At 38.6% G+C, this 25,454-nt stretch overlaps 1 protein-coding gene across 3 annotated transcripts in view; it reads right to left on the bottom strand.

The window, feature by feature from the left end:
- The window catches only part of grid2 (glutamate receptor, ionotropic, delta 2), a 229,831-nt gene that overhangs the window by 76,674 nt on the left and 127,703 nt on the right, over positions 1–25,454 (bottom strand). For all 3 annotated transcript variants that reach the window (XM_067612160.1, XM_067612168.1, XM_067612177.1), the window contains exon 10: positions 10,021–10,159. In XM_067612160.1, coding sequence (XP_067468261.1) covers positions 10,021–10,159 — 139 coding nt within the window. The remainder of the gene's footprint in view (positions 1–10,020; positions 10,160–25,454) is intronic.

Below are 25,454 nucleotides of genomic sequence, written 5' to 3'. Positions count from 1 at the left end.
GTTACACAGTCTAAAGGCACCTTTAGTATTACTAGTTAGGTGACTGAGGAAGAGGGCCATGGATGGTACACTTTAAGTAGGGGTGTAACGGTATGTGTATTTGTCCCGGATCTTCACAGTACAGTCGTTACAGTTCTTTGCATGCAGTCATACGAAGAATACACTCCTTGACCCAAACAATTACTGTCAAAATAGTTTAATAATCCACTTAGTCCGACATGTGGAACAATAATTCTAGAGCGCAAGTTTTACCCAGAGCATTTTGGCAGCACACCACTTAGCTGTAGCAGGCTCATGAGTGTATGCTAGCCGGTTTAGCCAAGGTAGCCTGGTTACCCTGTAGTGTCACTGCCATCAGAATGACAAACAAGAGACCCATAACACTGACTGAGAGCAACACTATTGTTAAAATATGCTCCGTTATCTCCATAGAGAAACAATACCGCATCTTTTTTCTGCTGTACTGAAATCGTACCGAACCATGACCCCAAAACCGAGGTACATACCCAATCCTTGAATTTTGTGTACTGTTACACCCATAACTTTGAGTGATTCACACTTGTGGTTCACACTATCCCTTCTCTTTTAATGGATGGTTTGGATCTAAACCCATCCTGGGCCAAAAGTGGGAGTTGGGAGCAATATTTAAATGACATGCAATAAAAACAGAAAATGTTAATTGGCCATGACCATTAAATATGAGAAAAAGGGGGGTGGAAAACAGTTTGGACAGTAGTACTCACTCAGTTCACAGTGCTGAACCAGGTGGCTCAGGAATTAAATCTACTGTACAACTGCACTAAAGAAGGGAGATATTAACAAGGAAGAGCAAATGAAAAAACACACAAGTCAGTCTGTTTTGTACTATTTCTTATTCATCTCACTGTCTCTCTCTCTCTCTCTCTCTATCTCTTCCTCTCTCTCTTATTATTCCTTTCTCTCCCAATGTACCCCTTACCCATAAACTGGCACCTCTGGGGGAATATACAAGCTATTGTTAATTATAATGCAACAGTGCTTGCGTTGCCTCTCAAACAGTTTGGCCGCTGAGAAATGTAATGGAGAATCATTACAGGAACTAATTACTGTTTGTTTGTTAAATGGCTGCTACATACCACCCATGATTTGAGAGACACACATTTGTTAAACAAAACATGAACAAAAAAACACTCAACATGTCCTGCTTAATGAAGAACAAGTGTACAGTATCTTACTTCATTAATTCAGTTGTACTACACCCACAAAGCAGATTTAACAATGGGGAAAAATACAAGTTTAAGACCCCACACTGACACCTGGTCTGTCCTCAACAAAACAGCATTTAAGTTATATATTTCTTTACATTCCTGACACTTATTCAGTGCAACCCTGGATTAAATGAACTGAAAGGGCATAACAGGGAGAGTGAATTCATCTTGCTACACTCAAGACAACTCTCAACTTCTACAACGAGAATTCTTGAGTCATATCATCAATCAGTCCACTTCATCAACTGAAGATTTACCACTCTCAAGCGCAAATCAACGAGATCCTATATCTTCAGAATCTAATGTTATTAAATTACTATTTTATCATCTTGGAGGACTCTTTCTCACAGTTTGTAGGTGATGGCGGTCCTGATAAATCATTTTCTGTGAAAGTAAAATTGCAATGTATGGTTATGTTTTTATTGATGTTGTCTGGAAATGCTCAGCCCAATCCTTGGCCTACTACCCATGTTTACCCACTCTCTAAGATTTCAAAAGTAGAACAGGCCTTGGTCTTATACATTTAAATGTTAGAAGTCTTGTAACTAAAATGGATATGATCAAGATCTGGGCAAATACGACAAATATGACTTAATGGTTCTACCCGAAACGCAGCTCAAGAAATTGGTAACTGATGACTTAATTTTTATTGATGGTTTCAAACTGATCGGGTGGGTAAAGAAGGCAGAGTTGCCAGTATATCAAATCCCAGTTGATTAACTTGAAGACTTGAAGTCTTGGCCATCGAAGTGGGTGTAACAAAGGATTCTCATATCACTGTGGTTGGCTGCTTTAGACCCCTGTCTGCCTCAAAGGATGCTTTCAAATCTATTTCAGATATTTTACATGAATTAAATGATTCTGAATTCATCCTTGATCTAAATTGGTAGTGGCTTTCATGGACCTCAGATTGTTTTAAATAACTGTGTGACTCCTTAAACCTTGGGCAACTCATCAATGCACCAACAAGGCCAAATACTATAGCATAAAATAAATCTACCTTGCTTGATTTAATTATAACAAATACATCTCACAAATACACCTCAACTGGCATACTTTGCAATGATGTAAGTGATCATTGTGCAACTGCTTGTGTCAGGAATACAAAATCCCCAAGGTAAAATCCCATTTCATTTTTAAAAGATAGTCAAGAATGCATGTTTTTAACTATGACTAAGTAGCCATGAAATATTAAAGGCTTTTTAAATGTATTACCCTCTTGAGTGCGTCAGATCTTTTCAATAATTTTTAAAAGATATTTTAAAAGCTTTGAAGAGCAGGCTTTCCTGCATGATTTGTATTACAATGACCTTAGCAGTCTGATTATGGATGTTGAACTGGCATGGGAATATTTTCACTCAATTTTCCAGTCTATCTCTAATAAACATGTTCCCATTAAGGGACCAGCAGTAGGGACAATCCCTGGTATTCAGACAGCCTTTCAGGGCTAATTTGTTAAAGAAATAAATCTTGGGCCCAAGCTAGATTTAGCTCCCTAAGGAACAAATGCACCTCAATGATCAGTTTATCTAAAGTCAGTTATAGAGAACCTAAATAACCCCTCAAAATTCTGGAAATATATTTAATCCTTTCAGGTACTCATGTTGCTTCAAGCCTCCCTGAACACATGGTATTGGCTCAGACTAAATAAAGGACAAAGCTGCCATGGTCAGCCAATTTAACAAGCACTTTATTTGTGCTGGGTCTATATTTGACAGCTCAAATGACATTGACCACAAAAAGTCTGCAGGTCAAGATAATCCTTATCTCTTAAGGGTGGCGGCAGATATTATTGCTGAGCCCATTACTCATATTTTTAATTAGAACCTTTTGTCCAACTCAATACCTAAAATCTGGATAGTTGCCTATATTCTCCACTTACTTAAAGGTGGAGACCCCTCAGAGTTAAACAACTACCATCCGATTTCCAAACTCTCAGTCCTAGCTAAGATCCTTGAATCCTCGGTAAATTTACAGTCAAAACAGTTTTTACTTGATAACAACAAGTGATTTTCAGTCTGGTTTTAGAACTGGCCACAGTACCAGTACTGCTGCTATGGTTGTGACTAATGATCTTATCGTTACTTTGGACAGAAAACAGCATTGCGCTGCCTTATTTTTGAATCTATCTAAGGTCTTTGATTCAGTGGACCACAAATTGCTGCTGAACAAACTTAGAAGTGCTGGTTTCAGTCCTAAGGCTGTCAAATGGTTCAGAAATTATTTTATAGTTCGAACTCAATGTGTCCATGCAGAGGGCCACAAACCTAATCTTATGGAGCCTTGATTCAGTGTAGCATGCATCTCTACGTTTCATTACAAATCAAAGTCCCTTACTCACCATGCATCCTTTATGATTTGGTGGGTTGTACTTCATTGATCACTCACAGACAACAGCACTGGTATATTTTTATCTATGAAGCAATAATGGGTAAACTTCCAGCTTACTTCTGTACCCTTCTCTGTCTCAGCTCTGGTAGTTACCAGCTACGCTCCTCCAAACGGTTGTTTTTTAATGTACCCTAGGTTTTGACAGATCTGGGGAAAACTGGATTTTCCTACTATGCACTTTGGGCATGGAATAATCTGCAAAGATCTAAAATGGAAACATGTATATCCATTGGTGAATTTAAGGGCATCATGGAGAATGTGGTGTTGGAGGCATGTAGTTGTTTTTCCTGAGAGGCCATTGTGTTTGAATAGCTGTTCTTCTGTTTTATTGTGAATTTTTGTATATCATGTTGTGTATGTTGCATTTAAATATGTTGTGATTTTGTAGACCTTAGCAAGGTCTCTTTTGTAAAAGAGATTTTTGATCTCAGTAGGACTTCCTGGTGAAATAAAGGTAAAATAAATAAGTATAAAAATAAGTAGGTACTGTTTGTATTATTACAAGGATGCTCACTCACAAAGACAAACACATACACAGAAACACATGCATGCGCGCGCTCACGCACACATACAACACACACAAACACACACACACACACACAAGCTAACACATTTACACATTTTATGGAAGGTCACAGCTCTTGCATTTCCTCTCTCTCTCATGCCCTCCTCAACTATCTCTCTGACCCGCTTTAAAAAACTGCTTTGAAGATTTTAATGAACTTTGCCGTTAACATGAATCTTTTATTACTGTCAATTAATCTTTGGCCTCAATAATCTGCCCTCCCCAACCAACTCCCACAAGAATATCTAGGCCTGTCAGCACACTCTTTGACCAGGATCCCCCCCTGTGTGAATTGGACTGCAACTCCCAGCTTGTTATTTGATGGTATGTGAATGCATGCAAGAGAGAGAAATATGGCATGTCTGGGGAAACCTTAAAATTGAGATTAGATTTCACACACAAAAAAAATTCCAGATTTAAAAGGATTTACACATTGATTATTCATTACAATGATGAGAAAAGAGGTTGGATAATGATGAAACAACACAAATGTCCAGTATATCCACAGTGACTGAACCTATACCATAGCATCTGTCAAAAGAAGTTTGTTTTACACCTGTTTTAGGTAAGTCAGCTTGAAGCTCGACCTACATAAATGTTTGCCAAGTTTGCTAATTTTGCAAAGAAAAACAAAATCAAAAACTGAAAATTTTAGAGGGGAATTATGTGGTGTGTGTGTGTTTGATACCTCTAAAATAGAACATCCTGAAAAGGAGCTGTGAGCTACTGTAATATAATTTTTATTTTATATGAACTACTATATTTCTATGAAAATACAAAGGGATTCTTTTTTATTTTACAGCTGAGGATTTAAAGGAGAAGTGGATAAAAAAAGATGAGAGCAGAAGAGGTGGATGAGACATTTTCATTTCAATCACAACACGGCCAGTGGCTGTCTTCATTTATGGCTGTCCATAACTCAGATTGATTACTCCGTGTGTGTGTGTTCTCTCATGGAGATAAGCATATATGAACTATAGACTTAATTGTCTTTTGTTAATGTTTTGTATGACACACTAGTGTGTGCACACACACACACACACTCATGTGTCTCTGCTAGCTCCTTTTGCAACCAATTATATTCCCCCTAAGCAGTTCAATGAGCAAGTAAATGGAGTGAACAGAAGCTGAATGTGTCCTGTGACAAATAGTTAGTGCAAGTGTGTGTGTGTGTGTGTAAGAGAGACACACACACACACACACACACACACACACACACACACACACACACATACAGGACAGAGACCTGCTTAATTCCATGTTCATCAGTGTATTGTGCATGTAATCTGTGTTTGTATATCTTTGTGTCTTCACATATGGTCATCTGGTTATCTTTGTAGAAAACTAAAGGACTCACACAGTCATATTCTTTGCTGTGAGGAAGGCAAATTTTGTTTTTCGCAAAGCAAACAAATGTATAACCTTTGAGGAGAACATAGCAGTCAGTGTTTGTTATTTTAGCCGTTTTTTAAAAATCTGTTATTTATTTTCATGCTGGGATGACTTACGTTGCTATGCCAACTTAGGTGTTTAAAGTAGGTTAATACACAAAGTATTCCACAAGCATTTGAGGAGATTCAACAAATCGGCTTTTCTTCCTTCAGATGCCAAAGGACAAAGATGATTTTTGTGAGGAAAATTACTTTGGGGATAGCTAGTCGAGCCTTGATCAGTTTAAAGCTGCAACATTATGTTGATTTATCATCAATCCACAGAAAAATAATCAACAACTATTTTGATTTTGATGATAAAGTCCATTTTAAAGCAAATGAAAATTAGTTCCTGGTTGTCTTTTCTTAAGCTTAATATTTTTGGGGTTTGGGACATTTAAAGTACATTCATGATATGAAGAATTCTGTGAATTTATTATAATTATTTTTAATTATTTGCTTTTGACATTTTATAGATTAAATTAGCATCTGTAGCATCTGTAGTGATTTGGGGGTTTTGTCACCCATTTGACTGTCAGAGCTCTTCCTTCAACAACTGATGCTATGTAGCAGCTAAACATGGTCATGATCCAGAGTAGACTAGCTAAATCTTAAAGCTGCTTAAGTTTTGCTTACATTTGGATTACTGTAAATATGAGATGAATTTGTGACTTACATTTTCATTTCAAAGCTAGTTTTCTTTGAATGTATTATAATATTTAAGTACTCAGAGGTGCAGTTAAGATTTAATTGTATTTTTATTGCCTTGCCTTGTTAATTTTGGTCACCATGAAGCAAAACCATTATGTGTTGTTACGTCTTCAGTAGAGATTAATGTCTGATCTGTGCTATTAGCTAACTAACTATTAGCTAGCTAACTTGCATCTTTACTGTGAAAACGTTAATTTTATAATTCTGTCCAATACTGGCTTCTATAAACTACGCAAGGGACAGTGCTGTTACAGTTCCTTTCTCACCAATAGAGGGTGATACTGCAACAATGTGACAGTCAATCTTGACTTCATGAGTTCATGATGCTCATGAGGCTTTAAATAAGTAAAGATTTCGTGCCAGTTTGACCAATGTGACCTCTCAACTGTCCTGAGAGGCTAAGATACACACACACACACACATACACGAATGCATACAAACATCTAGTTGACTTCATTGGAAATCCTTATCAACCATAAAATATGACATCTGTTATGTGAGATTGGGCCAAGAAGCTTTTTATCTTCAAACACTCCCTCTGTCTTTCCATCCTCCCATCCCAACCAATTCTTCCGCTCCATCTCTTTCTTCTCTTTACAGGTGCTGCCTCTTTTTGCACTTTTTTACCCCTCAAAAATCCATTTCTCATTCTGACTCATCGCCATGACCCAAACCCTTCCCCTCTCTCAGTTTCTCCATGCTTCTTCTCACTCTCAATCTCTCTACCCTCTTTAAGTTCCCTTCTCTAGCTCCTAACCTCTGGCTCTCTCCTCCCCCTTTCCTCTTAATCTGCCTCATCTTTTCTTTCACGTACTCCCTTCTCTTTATTTCCACTTTATCATCATCCTGTTTTGTCTGTTTCTGCTTCTCTCTTGCTCCCTCTCTGCCTCTATCCACTGCCATCCCTCGCTGTTTTCCTAAAGTATTCACACTAAAATTGAGGGAAAACATCCAAGCGTGAAATAGTCCAGAGAGGGTTCTGAATGCTCACTTGTTATTTCATTTCCAGGATGAAACAAGGGCATTAATACTTAAAAACCCTGTCTGTCCTGGCAGCTCACAGAGACGCTAAGAAGAGCAATGCCTCCATCCTTCCCCAGCCTCCTCTTCCTTTCCTGCCCCTGCATTCACTTGCTTGCTCTTTTCCATACTTGACTAATTCATTTTCACTCACTTACAAATGCATTCACTCTTCAGTCTGCGTAATATGTTAATCAAGTATTTATCAGATAAAAGTACACGCAAATCGTGACATCACAGTCCCCTTTTTTTCGCTTGGATACTCCCTTCATCTCTCAGTTTACTTTGGATGTGTTTCCTCTCACCACTCACCCTACCACCCATCTTTGGAGGCTCAAGGCCATGTGGGTGCTGCTGTTTTAGGTGGTAATTATGCCACTAATGACCCCAGAAGAGTCAACAAATTAAAGATAATGCATTAAAATTTATGGAAATCCTTAATTAGCTCATTGGATGCTGAATGAGGCAGCGAACTAATGACAGCAAATTTAAGCAAAAAAAAAGGGAGGGTAGACAAAAGGGGGTGAGAAAAGTCAATCTTTCTGCACATTTTCCAAGGGACTGGACAAAAGTACTTGGAAAAGATGAAAAATAGAATTAAAACCAGACAGTGTGAAGAAGAGGGGAGGAAAGAGTAGAGACGAAAGTAAAGGAAAGAAAAAAGGAGGAGGTCTGCCAAATATGGAAAAGAGAGAAAAGAAAGAGAGAGGTAAACTGACAGAAACAAATTAAGAGACAGATAGTGATGAGATCTTGAGAAATAAATGCTGTTTATTCCAAAGCCAAGCACAATTAACTGTGGCACTGCCGGGCATAGCGGATGCTTCGGCATGCTGATTAGTCCAATGAGAGATGAGCGTTTCCTAGTGCCACCAGGAGAGAAGCAGCAAACATATTATCACAAAGATAGATACAGAGGGCACAGAGCTTGGGGAAATAATATGTGTGTGAGTGTGCGTACGTGTATGTGTGTGTGTGTGTGTGTGTGGGGGGGGGGGGTTTAGCAAAATGAGAGTAGAATGCTTTGCCAGTTGCCATAACCCCTTTTTCTGCCCCTAACCTGACAGGAACATCCAAAAGTGCCCTCTCTTCTAATTTTCTTCCTCACTTTGCCTCATTGTATCTCTCCGTTTTTCGTTATCTTACCTATCTTCATCACTGGACACACACACACACACACACACACACAATGATAGAGCCAAACTTGAGGCTGACAGGAAATTACTATCCTACAATGAGGTGAAGGAGGAGGGGGGAGAAAGGATTGAGAGAAAGGAAAGGGTAGAGAAATTATTGCGTATGTGTGTGTTGCCCTTTTATGCATTACACCTGCCTGCTAGACTGAATTTCCAGACTGGGTAGCAAATGAGCACACTGAGGAAGACTACAGTGTGTCTCTGTGTGTTAGAAACACAACTGTACTCACACTCTTTGGTGAATTGTGTGAGTTACCATGTGTGTGTGTATGTATGCATAACTGCATGCACAACTTTGTGTCCTGGACTTGCCTTTGTATTATGGGGCTTGTGCATCTGTGTAGATATGGAGTGCAACTTTACAGTATAACTTCATATAATAATAAATGGTGGTATGTTATAGTTGGAGGATTTCAGTTCTTGTATCCCAACATAAATGTCAATGTTTCAGAAAATTAGGAGACTCTCCTCCCAAGACAAGTTCCAGCAAGTGCCCCAAAATTACCTTCTCTATGTTGACGTTCAAATGACAGAAGCCCTTTTAGAGACTGTAGTAATTATTATGGGAGCAAAGGAGGAAATGAGGCGACATTAATGTGGACAAAGTCAGCAGGGGAGGATGTCAGGGAAATGGATGGGTCAACAAAACATCAGACTTTAACACAGGGATCTCTTTTCCATTTCCAACCAGGAGTTAATATTGTTTTTTTTTAAACCATGACCATGATTGTGCCATTAACTTAACCACATGGCTATTCCACTAGCCTTAACAAAGTGCTTATTTTTACCCAAACCATAATCTTTTCTTAAACTCATGTCATTTTTGAGCCAACTAAAGCCAGCTAAACCAAACCAAACCTTAACCATAATGTTGTCACATCAGTTAAAGGTAGAGTCAGTCATTCTGGAGAAAGATTGTTGATATTTGAACTAAACACCCAAACAAATAACCCCTCCCTTCATGCCCCTTCAGAAGCTCCACCCCCCAAATTCATGGATGTGCATTGCCAAGGCAATGACCAAAAGAGAAATATGGCAGGATCAAGAGCGATGCGTCAGCTGCAGATTCACTTCTGTTCCTCTCACACATTATCACAAGCAGAAAAAAAAACAAAACATCTCATGTGAGCACAACAGTCCATCCACACCCTCACTTCTCACTCGACCTGCGTTCAGCATCTCTGTCCACAGAAGCAGCTGTCTGTCAGAATGGACAGCAAGCGGACTGTGAGGAGATAGTTGCTGAATTTGACAAAAAGTGTGTTGGGTTAGAATCGCTGACTCTACTTTTAACTGTGACTTACATTATCTGAAAGTTACATACAAATTATGTATACCCTGCCGATATATGTCAATATAGGCATGCGCCATTTCTGGAGTACATGGACCAACAATGTATTTTGACATTTAATTTGGTATTTTGATTTTAAAAACAACAACTAAATTTATTGGATACTTACTGTATAGAGTTCTCTATGCGTGTGATGGTAAGAAAGGCTGCTAGATTGGCGGTATATGAAGATATGACAATTAGAGCAAACATCCACCAAACGCCCATCATCATCCTCGTTGCCAGAGTGGTGTAGGGCACCTCTCCACCTAGAAAGAAAGAGAGAAAAGAAAGAAGTGTTTAACAGCTGTGCAGTAACACCAAAAAGACAAAAAAAACCCCAATTGTTCATATCAACACATACTCAACACAAACTCTTTGCTGCAAGAGAAAAAGCTGCTGAAACAGCAAAGCAAAGATTATAGTTGGAGTAACAGATCTGGCACAGATCTGATCTTCTCATGGCGGAATAAAGTGGGAGAAACTGCAGAGAATTGAATTTGTGCTGTTTTAGAACGACATTAAAAATCTTTGCCACATCATTGAGATAACATTTGGTACATTGAGGTAAACATGCCATGTGCAGAATATCTGTTTCTCTGGAAATGTCTTAATGTGAAATCACTCTCAAAATACTTGCAGACATAACTGTTGGGACACAAGTTAAAAGACGCAACCTGCTATTTCAATAAATTGCAATGAATAATGATTTTAAGCCTGATCAATCTGAAAAGAATTTGAAAATACTTATCCGGCCTTCCTATAAGACTTGCTGCCTGGAGGACACTGCAATGAAAAAGGACTTGTCCATCTTTAAATATAAAACCTCTATATCCCTGCCTTGTGTTATAAACAGCTTTTGTGGCCTTGTCCTCTGAAATCTTGTGCTATAGTAAAAGCTAATTTCTTCAGCTTTCTATTAACTTCAGAAATGTCACTCTAACCCTGGCCCTCACAAAATAATCTATTTGTGCATTAACAAAGATGGAAAACAGCATACATTTATCTCTGGCTTTAGCACACATACTGCATATGCAAGCATATTGGCAATAATAACATTTACACACATCTAGGTACACATACCTGATATAAACATACACACAAATGGGAAACAGAGTGAAGACTGATTTGCAGCCTGCAAGCTCTTCCTCACTGCCTTTATTGAAGTCTGTTAGAAATTAACCTCATTCATTCTTGTAGCAGGGGATCACTGCTGTGTCAACTCAGACCAACAGATGCTCTCCTCGCTTCCACTTCCCCCAGCCGAGACTCAATAATACATGTGACACCCACGTAATCCCGTGTTACCTTTATCTCACTCCCTTTCTCTTTCTCCATGGTATCCTTGCTTTTCCTATCTTCCTTTCAGGCCTTGTCTGCATTGCTAAGAACATTTGATTTAATTCAAATTTGTTATCGCCCTCCCTCTCCCTCTCTCTGGGTTTACTGTATCTTTTTCAGGCAATACATTTGCAGTTGACAACAGGTTTTACCGCAAGCCTGAAGGTGCAATAATGTGTAGTACTGTACTCTATACTCAGTTCAAATAATCTCTATGTATGTTTGCACATCTCTAGTATACTTTTAGTATGCTTCAGTTCTGTTGTTTTTAAATTTGTTTATCTTTTATAGTTTTTTTGAGTGATTTCTCCACAGAGAGTCACATTTACAGTGATTATGAAATTAATTCATCTGTCAGTTATTTTTATAAGGTAGTCTGATAAAACTGAGATTGATCTCTTTTTTCAAGACAGATCAGAAAATACTGCCTAAGCTGTAACCTGTTCAGTACTGCCTTGGCAAAGACCGATGCTGTCTCTATGTTCTAACTGCTTTCTTCCACTCTGTAAAACCACTCTGAAAACTTTACAAATACATATAAAATAATGCTAAGTATATGTGTTTGTGGTAAATATTTTTTCAGTGAAAGAAAAACTAGAATACAGCCTTATCAATTAAAGTATAATACATATGTAAATAACGTTTTTGATAAAGTTCATGCATTAACAATTCATGAGAAATTACTGTGGATTTGCCAGTGGGAAAATGAAACTGAATCTTTTCCAAGGATGACTGCAACCAGCAGGAACAGATGCTTTTTTCTCATAATGTGGGCTGCCAGAAAATGTCCAAATATATGCCAAACCGTGACTGCAGTACCTTGGACTTCAATAGCTTCTAAAACGTGACCATTCCACCTGCAGAGGGTATTTCGGGATTTTGGGTTTCATACTGGCAATATCCATAGAAGACCGAATAAGTTACCAGAGAAAATCTATTGTCAAGTCTCAGAACAATTTTCATGTTGATTTCTGGCTGCACATGTGACTTTTATAAAATATATAATACAGCTGGGAAAATGACTCTGCTAGTTCTAACATCTGAATGTCCTAAAATTTGAAGGTGGGCAAACTTTTGTTTTGTTTTATAGTTCTTTTGGCATCTAAATCAAATAAAGATCAAGGACAACATACTTTTTGAAAAAGTCATTTTGTCTTCTAATTGTATGTTTGTATGTGTGTGAGAGAGAGACAAAGACAAAGTGGTAACATCCTTGTAAGATAGTGTAGCCAGGTAGAACTGACGGTGGGGGCAGTTGCTCTAGCTGGACCTGTAGGTGACTGCACTGACAGTGATTGGGTGATGAGGGGCACCTGTTGGCAAGCTGTGGGTTTCATTCAGGGCTTTGTCTTCTCCGAAGGGTTGGCACACCACGTGCAGCGGGTTAAATACACCACTAATGAGAGTAAAATGAGTTTAGTTGCACACGGATTAGTGGTGTGTGATATCGGTAGCATGCTGACTGGGACTGCAGATGTTCCTGCGTCATTCCCAGTGTCTGGGAGGCGTCTTGCCTTGGTGTAGCAGGAGGGTGCTAATGGACCACCTTTCCGAGAGCTCCTTGAGTGTTTGTTTATGAGGGTAGGACCAGGATCTGCTTTATAGCTGCTAGTGAGCCACTGCCTTGGTGTCTCCTCTTTTTTTTGTTTATTTTGATTTAATTGTTTTCTTTTTAGATCGTGTGATAACCCTGTCAGCACTATTGAGCTATCCCTGTCCGTCTTTGCTTCACAGCATTTGAACCCGCTACCTGTGGCTGGTGGGTGCCACAATAGGATTTATGAGGGTCAATAAAACTAACTGAACATTGAGAAGAGAGTTGAAAAGGCCCTTAACATGGTTTATTTGAAGACAGGACTGGCTTTGATTTTAAAGATGCCAAAATGTCAGAAACTTCTCTTTGTCAAAATAAATAAGTGTATAATAATTGATGTTTCTGACATGCAGTCAGTGTCTGTCTTATTCTATGCAGTCGTTCACGTTAAAGGTGCCATGTGGAGTTTTCTTTTTAACAAGCAAAAGTTATGTTTACATTGAGTGTAACAAGGAGTTGGTTGAAACGTTGCTAGTTAAATCAAAGGGAGCTTTGATCTAGTGTGCAAGTAGTCCTTGTATTGCTATTTAATTGATTTTTGCATCTATCCCACTGAGGTTTTGTGGATGTGCACAGGACTACTCTGACTTATTTTACACTGAGTTTTAGTCACCAAAACATATTATGTGTATTCTTGAGGTCTAACCGAAGTGTTGAATGTATTTTCTTCCTCAGGAAACATCTGCAAAGCCTATGTTTTAAAGCATTTAAAGTATTTGAATTATTTACATCCATGTTTACTAGCTTGCAGTCTTTTTCTTATTTGCCTTTGCTGGCACATTGCTGCATATCTTAGCACATTACAGCCATCTGTAGATCATTGGAACAGTGTGAAACAAATGGTAGGACTACCAATACCTTGCGTCACCCACAAGCATGTATGTGTATCCTTGTGTGTGTGCACAAAACAAACAAAACAGAAACCTGCCCATTAAAAACAGCTCCATAGCACTACTAGAGGCCAGAAACTCCACAGTGTACCTTTAATGAACAAGGTGTCAATAGTGTCAATAACATTCAGGGTGAATTGTTAGATTACTGTAATATACTGCAGCATTGTATAATATCTTGCCATTACGAGTGTATGATTCATAAGTGTGTAACTTGCTTTGAAATCCATGATAAGATCATCCAACAGCAGGAAAATGCAGTGATTAAAAAATATATTTCTTTTAAGTAAAGGATATTGAATATGCACAACAGGCACATATCACTGCTCTATCAAAACTAATACATAAACAGGGTTCTTTCAGACAGTGTCTTGTGTTATCAACCCATTTCTTATAATGTATTGTACCACTGGAAGCATCTTTCATACTGTGTGCTATCAAAACCATCTTTCATACAGTGAAATGCGCCCAGATGGATGTCACCACAGAGGAAGAATACAGGCAGTCAGCAAACCATTCAAGTCATGAGAGATTGAGTCATGGGTCATGTGCCAGTATACAGGATTGAAGTATATATACATACAAGATATACACACATATCTTTTCAAAAAACATACTTTCCCTTTACAGACTACAAAAGCACCATGAGAATGAATGACAACAAAGAAAAATAAGTTGGTGATGAACATGCATGCTGTATATTAGAGGTCTATGTCTAAGCAGCCATTCAAATGTCACGCTGCTGCTCAGAAAACCTCAGTCAAGTCTGAACAACTGCCACTGAGTGAGTGACATTGCCATCTTTAAAAGAACATGCACTGAATAGACAGAAATCGTGCCGCTGAGTTGACAGTTTAAGTGCCAGCTGAATTTATCAGGTTGAATATCTCAATACAGATAAAACTGACTTCTTGTGTTGTTAATTCAGTTGCCAACAGACATTATTACAATAAGGTAATCGTGCTTTTGTTGGCGTCCACCCAGGACAAGCGAAGGAAACTACAGTGATTCTTCTCTGCAGGACTTCAAGTAAAGGAGCTCCTCTTCAAGGCGCTTTTCGAGGCACCATTCATGTTCTCTTATAGTACCACTTCTGAAAACTCCAGTCAAAATTAGGAGTGTGTCTGAATTTGTGTGTGAGTCTCTGCTTGCACGTGTACATGTTTATGGATTCTAAAGAAGGCATAGCTAGCATGAAGAGGCTTTTGTGGATGCCAGTTTGAGAGCTTCAAAGGCACCCTATTGTGCCCCTTCAATGTAGCTCTCCATTCTTACCACCATGTCTCTCCTGCTTCCTCTCTCGTTCTCTGTTGCGTTCCCTGTAGCTGGGGGCAAACAGCATTTCTCTATTTCTTCCGACTGCTCTCAAAATGAAGGTCAAAATTTACACTACTTTACAGCTAAGCTTTTAGTAAATGGTCTACATTTATATAGCACTTTTATCCAACATGCTTTACAATTTTGCCTCTCATTCACAGTCACTCATACATCGATGGCAACAAGTTACCACGAAAGGCGTTAACCTGACTGGGAGCAATCTGGAGATCGGTGCCTCGCCAAAGGACACTTCGACATGTGGACAGGAGGAGCTGGGGTTCGAAACACCAACCCTGTGATTAGTGACATCCCACTCTACCTCCTGAGCCACAGCTGCCACTTTTGCAATCATGTTGCTATGCTTAACATTTTTGGTGTATTGTTCCTAACCTTCAAGGCCTTCTACTGGTTTCCACTTATGTCAGTACAGCCTAATTTGCTGGCTTAATCCCTGACTTCTGCCTTTTTTGACTGACTGACTGGACTGCTGGATATCTTCTTATCTGATTGGCTAGTTCAATCGCTGGCTGCCTGTTCCCTTGGCTGTGTGACTGCGTGACTGATTAACTTGCTTCATAACTGGCCTCTGAGCTGGCCAACAGAGTCGCTTGTTCATTTTGTGACTCATGGTGCTGATGTCTGTTGCTTTCTCTCATGTCCCAACTGACTAGATACATGTGGTCTTATTAGGATATTATGATAATCTCTTTTCTTTTAACTTAATTTGCATTTGTCTCATTATACAATTTAGTAGTCATTAGATGATCTGTAAATGTGTATCTCTTATACATACAGGGAAGGGTTTTGCTTAGCCTTTATCATTTTTTTTCAGTAAAGCTGTTTCAAATTAATACAGTTACATAAAATCTGAGAGCTCCAAAGTAGCACAACTCCACTACACAAGCTGCAGTCTCCCACTACTGGCTGCTAAGCAGCTCAGCTCGAGTAATTAGTCCTTGAACCTCTTTCTAATCCTCTCAGTTTTTATTAAAAAATTCTCTCAGACACTTCCTCTATCTCTGATTTTGTTCTCATCTATCTTCCTGCCTTTTGGCTCATGTGGCTAAATGAACACAAATACAGCTGTGTGTCTCACTGTTTCATTGCCATTGTATGTCCCAAGGAAAGGGAGAATAAAAGCTGAGTGATGCATGATTAGTGTACCTTCAGCTTGAATAGAATCATGTAGTGTACATGATCTGCAAGATTATGTTAAGGTTCAACTTGTTTCAACTTGTGACTGTCATTGACTCCATACTGTTGAGATTCTGGTGGGTGGTCCTATATAATAATGCATGAAAAAAAGAGAGAAAGATGGAGCAGCACTTGGTTCACAGGCACATCTGCTCACTTAGGATGCTGCCCAAATATCTGGCAAGGACATCAAGTGCTCCGATACATGAGAGCACAATCCTCATCCCTTGGTTCTGAGATAAACTAATCATAGAGGAAGATGATTGGTACAAAAGCCCTTTATCCTCTGTTTGTGTGTGTGTGTGTGTGTGTGTGTGCATGCAGTTAATCTGTTGGGGTGACTATGAGACCAAGACATTTTATAGAGATAGAGGTGCAAAGTGTGATAAAGATGAGTACAGACTCAGTGTTGCTTAGATTAACTATAAACTGTCACCCTCTTGATCTCTTTGTTGATTTGTCCTGAGAATTCAAACATTTCAAACATTTGGCTTTTTCTGGTCTTTAAGTTGAGTTTGCGATTGTTTAGTAAGTGTTCAGGTTTAAGGCTGTTATTTGTTTCTTATCATTATCAGTATTACTTCAGGTATTGCCCCGTGCTGTGCTGTTTACACAAGTTTTTGTTAAACCTCTGCATGTCAGCAATGCATTGAGGAGCAGGAGGAAGGTGTACAGCAGCATGAGGGAGAGGTGTATTTCCTGTGTCAGGAAAACATCCATATTTCAGTGTCAATGAGAAGGAGATGGGGGTCAACTGCTAGATTGTCAGGACAAATTGGTGATAAGGACAGGCTCTGTTGTGCATGGCCTATAGAGAATGGCCTCCATGCTCTTCTCAATGTGAACTAGCACCTTTAGTCACTAGTTTATTTTGCTGAAGTGTCGGCGAGAGGTGCTTGAGGCGTTCACTTGTAGACTTGTGGCTCTGTAATTTCATCCCACAACTGCATCAGCAACACGTTTGATTAATCAATCTCTCGCTCTCTCTACTTTACTTTCCAAAACTTCAGACAGAGGGTTCACAGTGTCTGTCCACAGTTCTGAAAATCCACTTCTATCAAATGCACCATATTTTCTTTAAATCTACATTCCCGCTGCCAACCGTTCTGAGGCTTCTCTTCAAAGTTACAGCATCACACTCCGGTTATTCTTGGATGAAAGAAGACTAGAGCAGTTCATTAGGGCTTTTAAAATGAGGAAAGGGGAGTTGGAATATGTTCAGCTGATGTCAGCTCCCAGTTGGAATTACTGCAATCTTGCCACAAAATGATGTAAGGTTTTTACTACAATTTGGACATTTCATTCTTTCACAAGCTCAAAAGTGTCTAGTCGAAGGACAACAAACAGGCGTGTGAAAACCACTTGCAGGTTGGTCTCTGTAAGCATCAGGTAACACAATGACAGTGTTGGGAGGTGTTTAAACATCAAGTGAAAATCAAAAGTAGATATGAACAGATTTGAAAGTTTTAAATGACCACAATAATAAATGGATTATTTTTTACAGTTAGGACCCCATTTTAAAGGCTGAATCACAAAATCCAAATGGACACTGTATAGTCTGCTACAGTGGGATGGAACTGAATGGAAATTATAAGCAGTGTCATCATTACCCTCAGTCACATTAATCATCTTATATATGTGTTAATCACAGTGACTCAGGAAAGGAGTAGGAGAGACCACACTGACCTCTCCAAGCATTATAAGTATTTAAATTATATTGTGTCCCAAAGAGGTTCAGACGGGAAACTTTTAACTCTAAATTTACTTTACTTGAGATATTGAATCTCTAATTATGTCATGTTATTTTTGTGTGTAAATATATAGGTTTAGGTATAGGTCAGAGTTCATCTTCCAATCATTATCTCAGATCATGAGACAGATATCTGCTCTTTGTCCCTAATATACGGACAGAGATGGAAAAAAAAAAGCCTTCATGTTTTCTGCTTCAGCCACTTGGAATAGTCTGCAGAGGGGAAATTAATTTGAGGAATCTGACATCTCTGGCTCAATTCGAGGCTACGGTAAATTCTAAATGACTCCTTAATTAATTGTCTCTGTTTTTCATTTTTAATTTCTCTCTTCTCGGCTTATTTTAGCCTTCATAACATTGTTATCTGGTTTTACTATTGTTTTATTTGTGTGCCTGATGTTGTACTGTCCTGTGGGAAACTTTTTATGTAGCCGTCCTGGCCAGGTGTCCCTTGCAAAAGAGATTTCCAACCTCAATGGGGCTTATCTGGTTTAAAAGATGTTAAATGAAAATGAAAATTAAATAATACTGCGCATTTATATTTTCTAACTCAATGATCTACACAAAAGCTGTTATTGACAGCTAAAGAGTTTGGAGGCCATAAAAGCAGAATGATAAAAGTGTCCAAAATAAATGCCTGGAGTGGTGCTGTTCTGCTAAAAGCAGTGGTGGATGACAGACGCCTGTAAGAATCACCAATTATTCTTTAACTGAGTGCACAGTTGCATTGAACTTGTATGTTAATGCCAATCTAAATTAATCTATTGGATAGAGAGTTAAATTAAAGATTATTCACATGAATTTGTGTTCTTTTCTAGTTGCCTCACATTTCTGTCAAGCCTGTCTACCATGCTACACGCAAGCCAGGAACATATCAAAGGGACAATATGCATAATGCATTTCAAGGTCAGGATAATACCAACATGTTGTAACCCTACATGTAGCTAGTGTCTTGAATAAGTCATAAAAAACCTCACTATAAGAAAATCTCAAATTCTTGTAAAACAGCCTTCATGTAAATTCTTATGACAAATTTCAAACTTTCTTTGCTGTTGAAATAATCTCACACAAAAAAAACTTGGTCAGTCAGTTTGGAACATCACTTCTTTATATGTTTTCTACAAAAACACTGTAGAAAGCATTTCACAGAATTCTGTACAGATGTTTTTCTCAAAGCCTTAAAACAAAATGATGATGTCTGTAGTCTTTCAAAGTCTATACAAAGAAAAGCCAACCCTGTCTCCAAGAAATTATGTCTATACTTGCAACAGCAAATACCACCCGAACTATGTTTTCTGTCAACATAATGAGAGAAGCAACGGCATCTCATTAAAGAAACTATTTCTTCCTCATCAAATGAACCAGAGTGCTCCATCAAAAGTCAAAATAAAACATGATTACTCATACTGTATGATCACATGTATTGTATTGCTTTGTGTGGGAAGAGCAGAAAGAAAACAGAAAAAAGAGAAATAAGATGTTTCCATGTAAGGAACACAGTTATAACACCCAACATATTAATAAAGCACATTTGAGTGGTGATAACCAGGTTTCTGAAGTCCTTCGAGTTCAGGCTCCAACAAAAATAAATAGACATATAAAATTCTAGCTACAGTGTCACTACACAAATACCAATGATTTTAAATATAGGACTTATTTATCGAAGAATCTCAAAGAGCTTTGATTATAATCATAGATGCTACTAAAAAATTTTGGGGCAGTCTCAATTACTGACAATGAAAGAACTTGGGTGAGTCAAAATTTAAGCTGTATTTTGGTTGTTATTGATTTTTTTTGTTTGAGTCAACAAAGTCAGAAGCTTCACAAGGAAAACATAATCAAATCCAAACACATACACACATACGCACACACACACACTCACAAAAGCCAAATAAACATATGTCTACACAATGTTATTCATTTGTTTTGAGCGAAATAAACAGTGACAGCCGGAAACAGGGGTGAAAAATTTGTCAGATACAGGAGGTGTTGTTTCCTGCAGGTTTGGCGCACAAAATTATTCTATAAGCCAACTCATCTGCATCAAACACATTCACTGTGTTTCTCTGCCTGCCTGCCTCCCTCACTCACTTCTTCTCCTTGCCTCACTGCCCCCCTCACTTCTCCCCTCCTCTGCCCCTCTCCTCTTTCCACATCCTTGTTGACATGCTGCAGTTAAAGGTACTGTACCTCCAGATGAGAGCAGCTTTGAAGCCAGTCGAGCGGTGGGCACATCCAGGAGGGTTTTATGTGGCTTTCTTGTAAAGCTTCAAATCTCACCACTGAGCAAGCACCTCCACTGCCTCAGATTATACCCCTCTACCGCCTGATGACTTGCAGGAATCGTTATTCTTTTTTTTTGCCATATATTTCTTCTCTAGCACTTCAATCGCTCTGGACTGACGGTGCCCCAGTGATTATAAACAACTTGGGAAAGACATATTACGGTGTTGGGGCCGGGGTGAGGAGGGAAAAAGTGAGAGAACAGAAAAAGGCAGAGGGAGTATGACAGAGTGCATGCATCCCTCTTCCACCACCTCTCCTGCCTTCTTCTCTTCAATCTTTCCATTGTATATGTGCCACCTCTAATACCTTTCGCTATCAGCCACAGTGAAGAGGGATTTTCCATGTGGCTAGCAATTTTTTCAAGCCATCAAATGCCGCCATTATAAGGATACCGCAGGCCAGTAATATTGTGGATTTGAGCTAAGATGCATGAAGTTCAGGATTCTGAGATGCGCCTAATGGTATCTCCCTTCCCAGTATGCACTCTGATTAAGGACCACCATCATGATGGAATAAAAGTGTACAACATAAAACGGTAAACCAACATGTACGCAGCATTTAATGAGCGTTTCTGAAATGTTTGCATCTTTAAGGAAATGGTTTGGATGTAGATAAGCGTGAAGGCAAAGTGGAAGTTATTAAAACAGGACAGGAAAAGCAATGCCACTGATCCATGCATGCTCAGCATATATTCACACTCTTACAAACACACAAAACATCTATGACCACTGAGGGAATAATCAGGATGATCTAATTTTACTGCTTTTGGCTAATGTGTTCACATTAGCTCATTCATTTATGTATTTAATTTTGTTTTCTCAATATTTAATAGATAAGAGTGATGAATATATTTAACCAATCTAGACAGACAGAAGATATCTGATTTGATTCTGTCATAAGCACCCTAAACATAACAGATTTGTCCAAGTATTGATTAATGATAAGAGATTGTGTAGATGTGAGAGCTAGTCCTGAGCTCATAATTTCTGGCTAATTGCATTTATCTTTCCAACAGCAAGAGGACTTTTAATATAGCGATATTTAACTGATTGTTATATGAATGTCATCCAAAGTTTTGATTGTGACTGGAGAGATGATTACACTTAACATAATAAATACAAATTGCAATCAGCAATTTGGCAACCAAATTTACATCACATTTCCACAGGAAACATTCTTTTCTCTTGGGGGGAATCGATTTTTCATCTTGGTAACACTTGAATTTGTTGCATGTGCACTAGTGGCTTATGTAACGAGAATAAATCTATTTTATTTTCATATCATTTTGTAATTTGACAGGGACAATGTGCAATATTTACAGTGTATTGCACCAGATACAACGCAGCTAATTCTTCTGTGTGGTGTAGGCAACGCTCAGAGGCGAGCACTTCAATTTCTCTGTGTGCTCATAAAACCCACATAAAGAGAATAAATCCATATTATTTAGTGTATAATTCATTTCCCTTTAATACTAAGTGTAACATGTGCTGGAAGTGTGTTGGTATTATGGTAATTGCTTCAATAAAGTTATTAATATTCATGAGTGATATATTAATATTCACCTCTGATGTTGACAGATAGTCCTGGACACTGTTGGTACTGACATATACACTACATACAGACACCCAAACAACATACTAACACAGTAACATGACACATGAACTTGCATCTGCATACCTGTAAGCGAGAGTCATGTACATACACACATACTGTGTATAGACGGGCTAATGTGCGCACACTGAACAACAAAGATTTGCATTGTAGGGGGACAGAAAATATTGTGTTCAATTATATGAAATAATAAGAAGGTTCAGTATCATTGCATATAAAATATCTTATATTGGAATTGAAAACATGAGATCAAAGACAAGAGAGAGGAAAAGGGTCAGAGAGAAATAGCCAAACTGGTGAGGAGACCGAACCAAAGATCATTTAAGTGGATTAAATAAGGATTGTGTGCATGTGTGCGTCTTATGTAAGTGCTTGATCTAGTTGTATGCTGCATCATTACTGCAGGACACAGATGTTATACTTTTCAAAGAACACTTGTTCAATCCGTCAGTCACTTGCTTCCTCGCCCTACTTCCGGAAAAGTAATCCCCAAACATAATACACTGGGTACGACCTGAATGTCTTTGCTCACTCATGCACACACATGAACAACATGAGCCCGCAAACCGCAACAAATCTCCATCTTTACAAGTGATTAAATCTTTCATTAGTCTTAAATGTTGCATGTTTTTTTTTTCTTTGTTAAACAAGTTTAAAAAAAGCAGCAATAGTGAGGTGATGTCACTGGTTTGAGATATTCAGTACTGTGCAAAAGTTTGAGGCATTTTAGATGTTTACATTCTTATCCATTATGCAATACCATCAGGGAGGCGTCTGATGGGTGTCAGATTTATTGTACAACATAACAATAACCCCAAACATACACCCAGTCATAAAGAACTATCTTCAGCAACAAGAACAAGGAGTCCTGCAACAAACAGTATGGCCCCCGCAGAGCCCTGATCTCAACATCATGGAGTCAGTCTGAGATTACATGAACAGACAGAATCAATTCCACAGAGCCACTGTGGCAAGATGCTTGGAACATCCGACCTACCAAGTACCTCGAAAAACTGTGTGCAGGTGTACCGAGAAGAATTGGTGCTGTTTTAAAGATGAAGCGTGGTCACGCCCAATATTGATTTGATTTGGATTTCTTCTGTTTACTGAGCTTTGTATGAAGTTAATCGATAAATAAAATAAATAAAGAATTACAATATCCTCTATTTGCTACGTGGTATGAACATCATCAAAGTAATCAAAAAACACCAGGTTCAAGATGAAAAGAGTAATTGTAATCAAATCAGAACTATTACTAAAACAACAAAGCAGCTCTATTATACAGACACAGACTGATATTAGAAAAAAGATAACTGTAATTCTAAAAGTCTGAATGTTTGCTGATTACTTCACTGTAGAATTTTCAAATTTGCCCAAGCTATGCTGTTACAATAGAATATTTACTTGGTTCATATTTAATGCATTTTGATGAAGAAATCTACTTTTTATCACAACATAGTGAAAATCAGAACATGTGTTGTTTGCAATTGCTGCTGTTTTTTCTGGGCAACACCTTAGCCTCATCAGTGTACTTTGAAAGATTAAAAGAAGGCCACAACAGACTACACTGTTTGTACTTTTAAGATGCAGTGGAGAGGAAATCAAAGTGCTGCAGTCTATTCTGAGGAGTTTCTATCTCTTCTATGTTGGGAATTTCAGTTCCCTGTCACACTGCAGTTCATGAGACGACTGTATCTTTGCAGAGTTGACATGTTCAGAACATGACTTAAGTTGAAAACCCACAACATTTCGATGTGGGTAATAGGAATATGCGTTTCAATGTGAGTTCAAATGGCACAAAAAAAAAAGATATTCAAATTGTACAGAATCACCCTAAGGGGGGGCGTCGAAATGGGGTTCTATACTCACTGTGGCAAGCTCGTGGAAGTCGGCTCAGTTTCACAAAAAGGGAGCAAATTAAAAGATTGAAATGCAAATTATTCCCCCACTTAGCTGTGCTTCGGAGCATGCTCACCATGCAGATACCAGCTATGACTGTGTGTGTGCAAGAGGGACACGGTTTGTGTAAGATAGTGCAAGACTCTCTGTGCGTACGCCTACATACTATATATGTGTGTGTGTGTGTGTGTGTGTGTGTGTGTGTGTATTTAAGGGACACAGATAACACTTCACATTATTTCAATTCACCCCCATTGTCCCAATGGAAGATACAGTTCATGTTTTACATCTGGACAAAAAAGGAAAGCAGAGAGTGTTTTGATGGCCCTTTACCGAGAATTGAAATTAATAGGAAAAGGCAACTTGGTAAATCGATTTTTCTGGCAGTTTGCTTTGGGTCTCTTACTCTCTCTGTTGCTTTCTCTCTCTTGCCTTCTCTTGCTGGCTTTGAAATTTTGCTTGTAATGAAGTTATTTGGGGAAGGGAGATCCAAATGAAAGTCACTGGCTCACAGACAGCAACATACTGTACCTAGTCAGCCAGACACACAATTTTCCAGTATTTACAGCCATGAAAAAAACTGATTGGCTTCATTGAGAAACACAAATTTCAGAATCCAATGTCTGCCATCGCAGAAATATCTCTGGTTACCTAATGAGCTGGACTAAGAAAGACTGAACAGATTTACTTGGCATGCATTTAATTTAATCTAAAATCTGTGAGGGCAGACACTGAAGTTTGTTGCATCGATTAGAGTTCTGATTTCCACCAAAGTATTGGGTTTCGGGTTGAATTTGTGCTGTTGGGTTGTGTACAGCTTTGGGTTTGGTTATTTTCAGTAATTAATTGAGGAATTGTACTCTCTCTCTCTGGTTGCAGCAATGGTCTGCATTTATATGGTCTGCATCAATATGAGTATACTGGGCCAGTAATTGAAAAAAAGGTTGAACTTCATTGCAAGATATCATCAACATAGCAGGTAAGGCCACGCTATATGATTATGAGATAATACAGTGTCTTGAGCTGGTAGTTAGAAGCCATTTGTGTGGTGTTATAGCTAACATGTGACCTAAGAAGAGTGGCTTAATGGGCCATTAAATACTTTAGTTTTGTGCTGGTTGGCTGAATATATATATCATGGCCAGTTCCAAATGTATTTAAATTTTATCTTTGAGAAAGCTTTTAGGGGTATCCAAAAAAAACATATCTTTCTATTTGATGAAGGAACAACAAAAATAAAATATTTAGTTTGGCTTAAGTTTGACTCAAAGACAGACTCAGTGTGGTTGGGTCTTCAGCACATGTGTACAGGACAGGTTTGAGTCTCAGTTTCATGCCAATGCATACCACTAGTCTGGATGTTGAGATTCAGCTGATAAGACTTTTCAACAGCCTTTGTTACAACTGTACTGAAATAAACAACAAAACACTTCCCAGGTAGCCTACTGGTTCAGATACATACCACATAATCACAACGTCCACGGTTCGATTTCACCTGCTGACCTTTGTTGCATGTCACACCCCTCTCTCTAACCGTGCTTCCTGTCTCTCTGCACTTTCGACAATACGATAAAGAAAAAAAAAAAAAAAGCAAAACTACAAAATGTTGGTCATAGCCTCTTCTGCAGTCGCTGAGTTCAAGTTCAAGTCCCTTTGATTTGTGAATATTGATTTCAAGTCAG

The sequence above is a fragment of the Thunnus thynnus genome, chromosome 2 (assembly GCF_963924715.1).
Source record: "Thunnus thynnus chromosome 2, fThuThy2.1, whole genome shotgun sequence".
Classification (NCBI taxonomy): Eukaryota; Metazoa; Chordata; class Actinopteri; order Scombriformes; family Scombridae; genus Thunnus; species Thunnus thynnus.
This window is presented reverse-complemented; position numbering and strand designations above follow the sequence as displayed.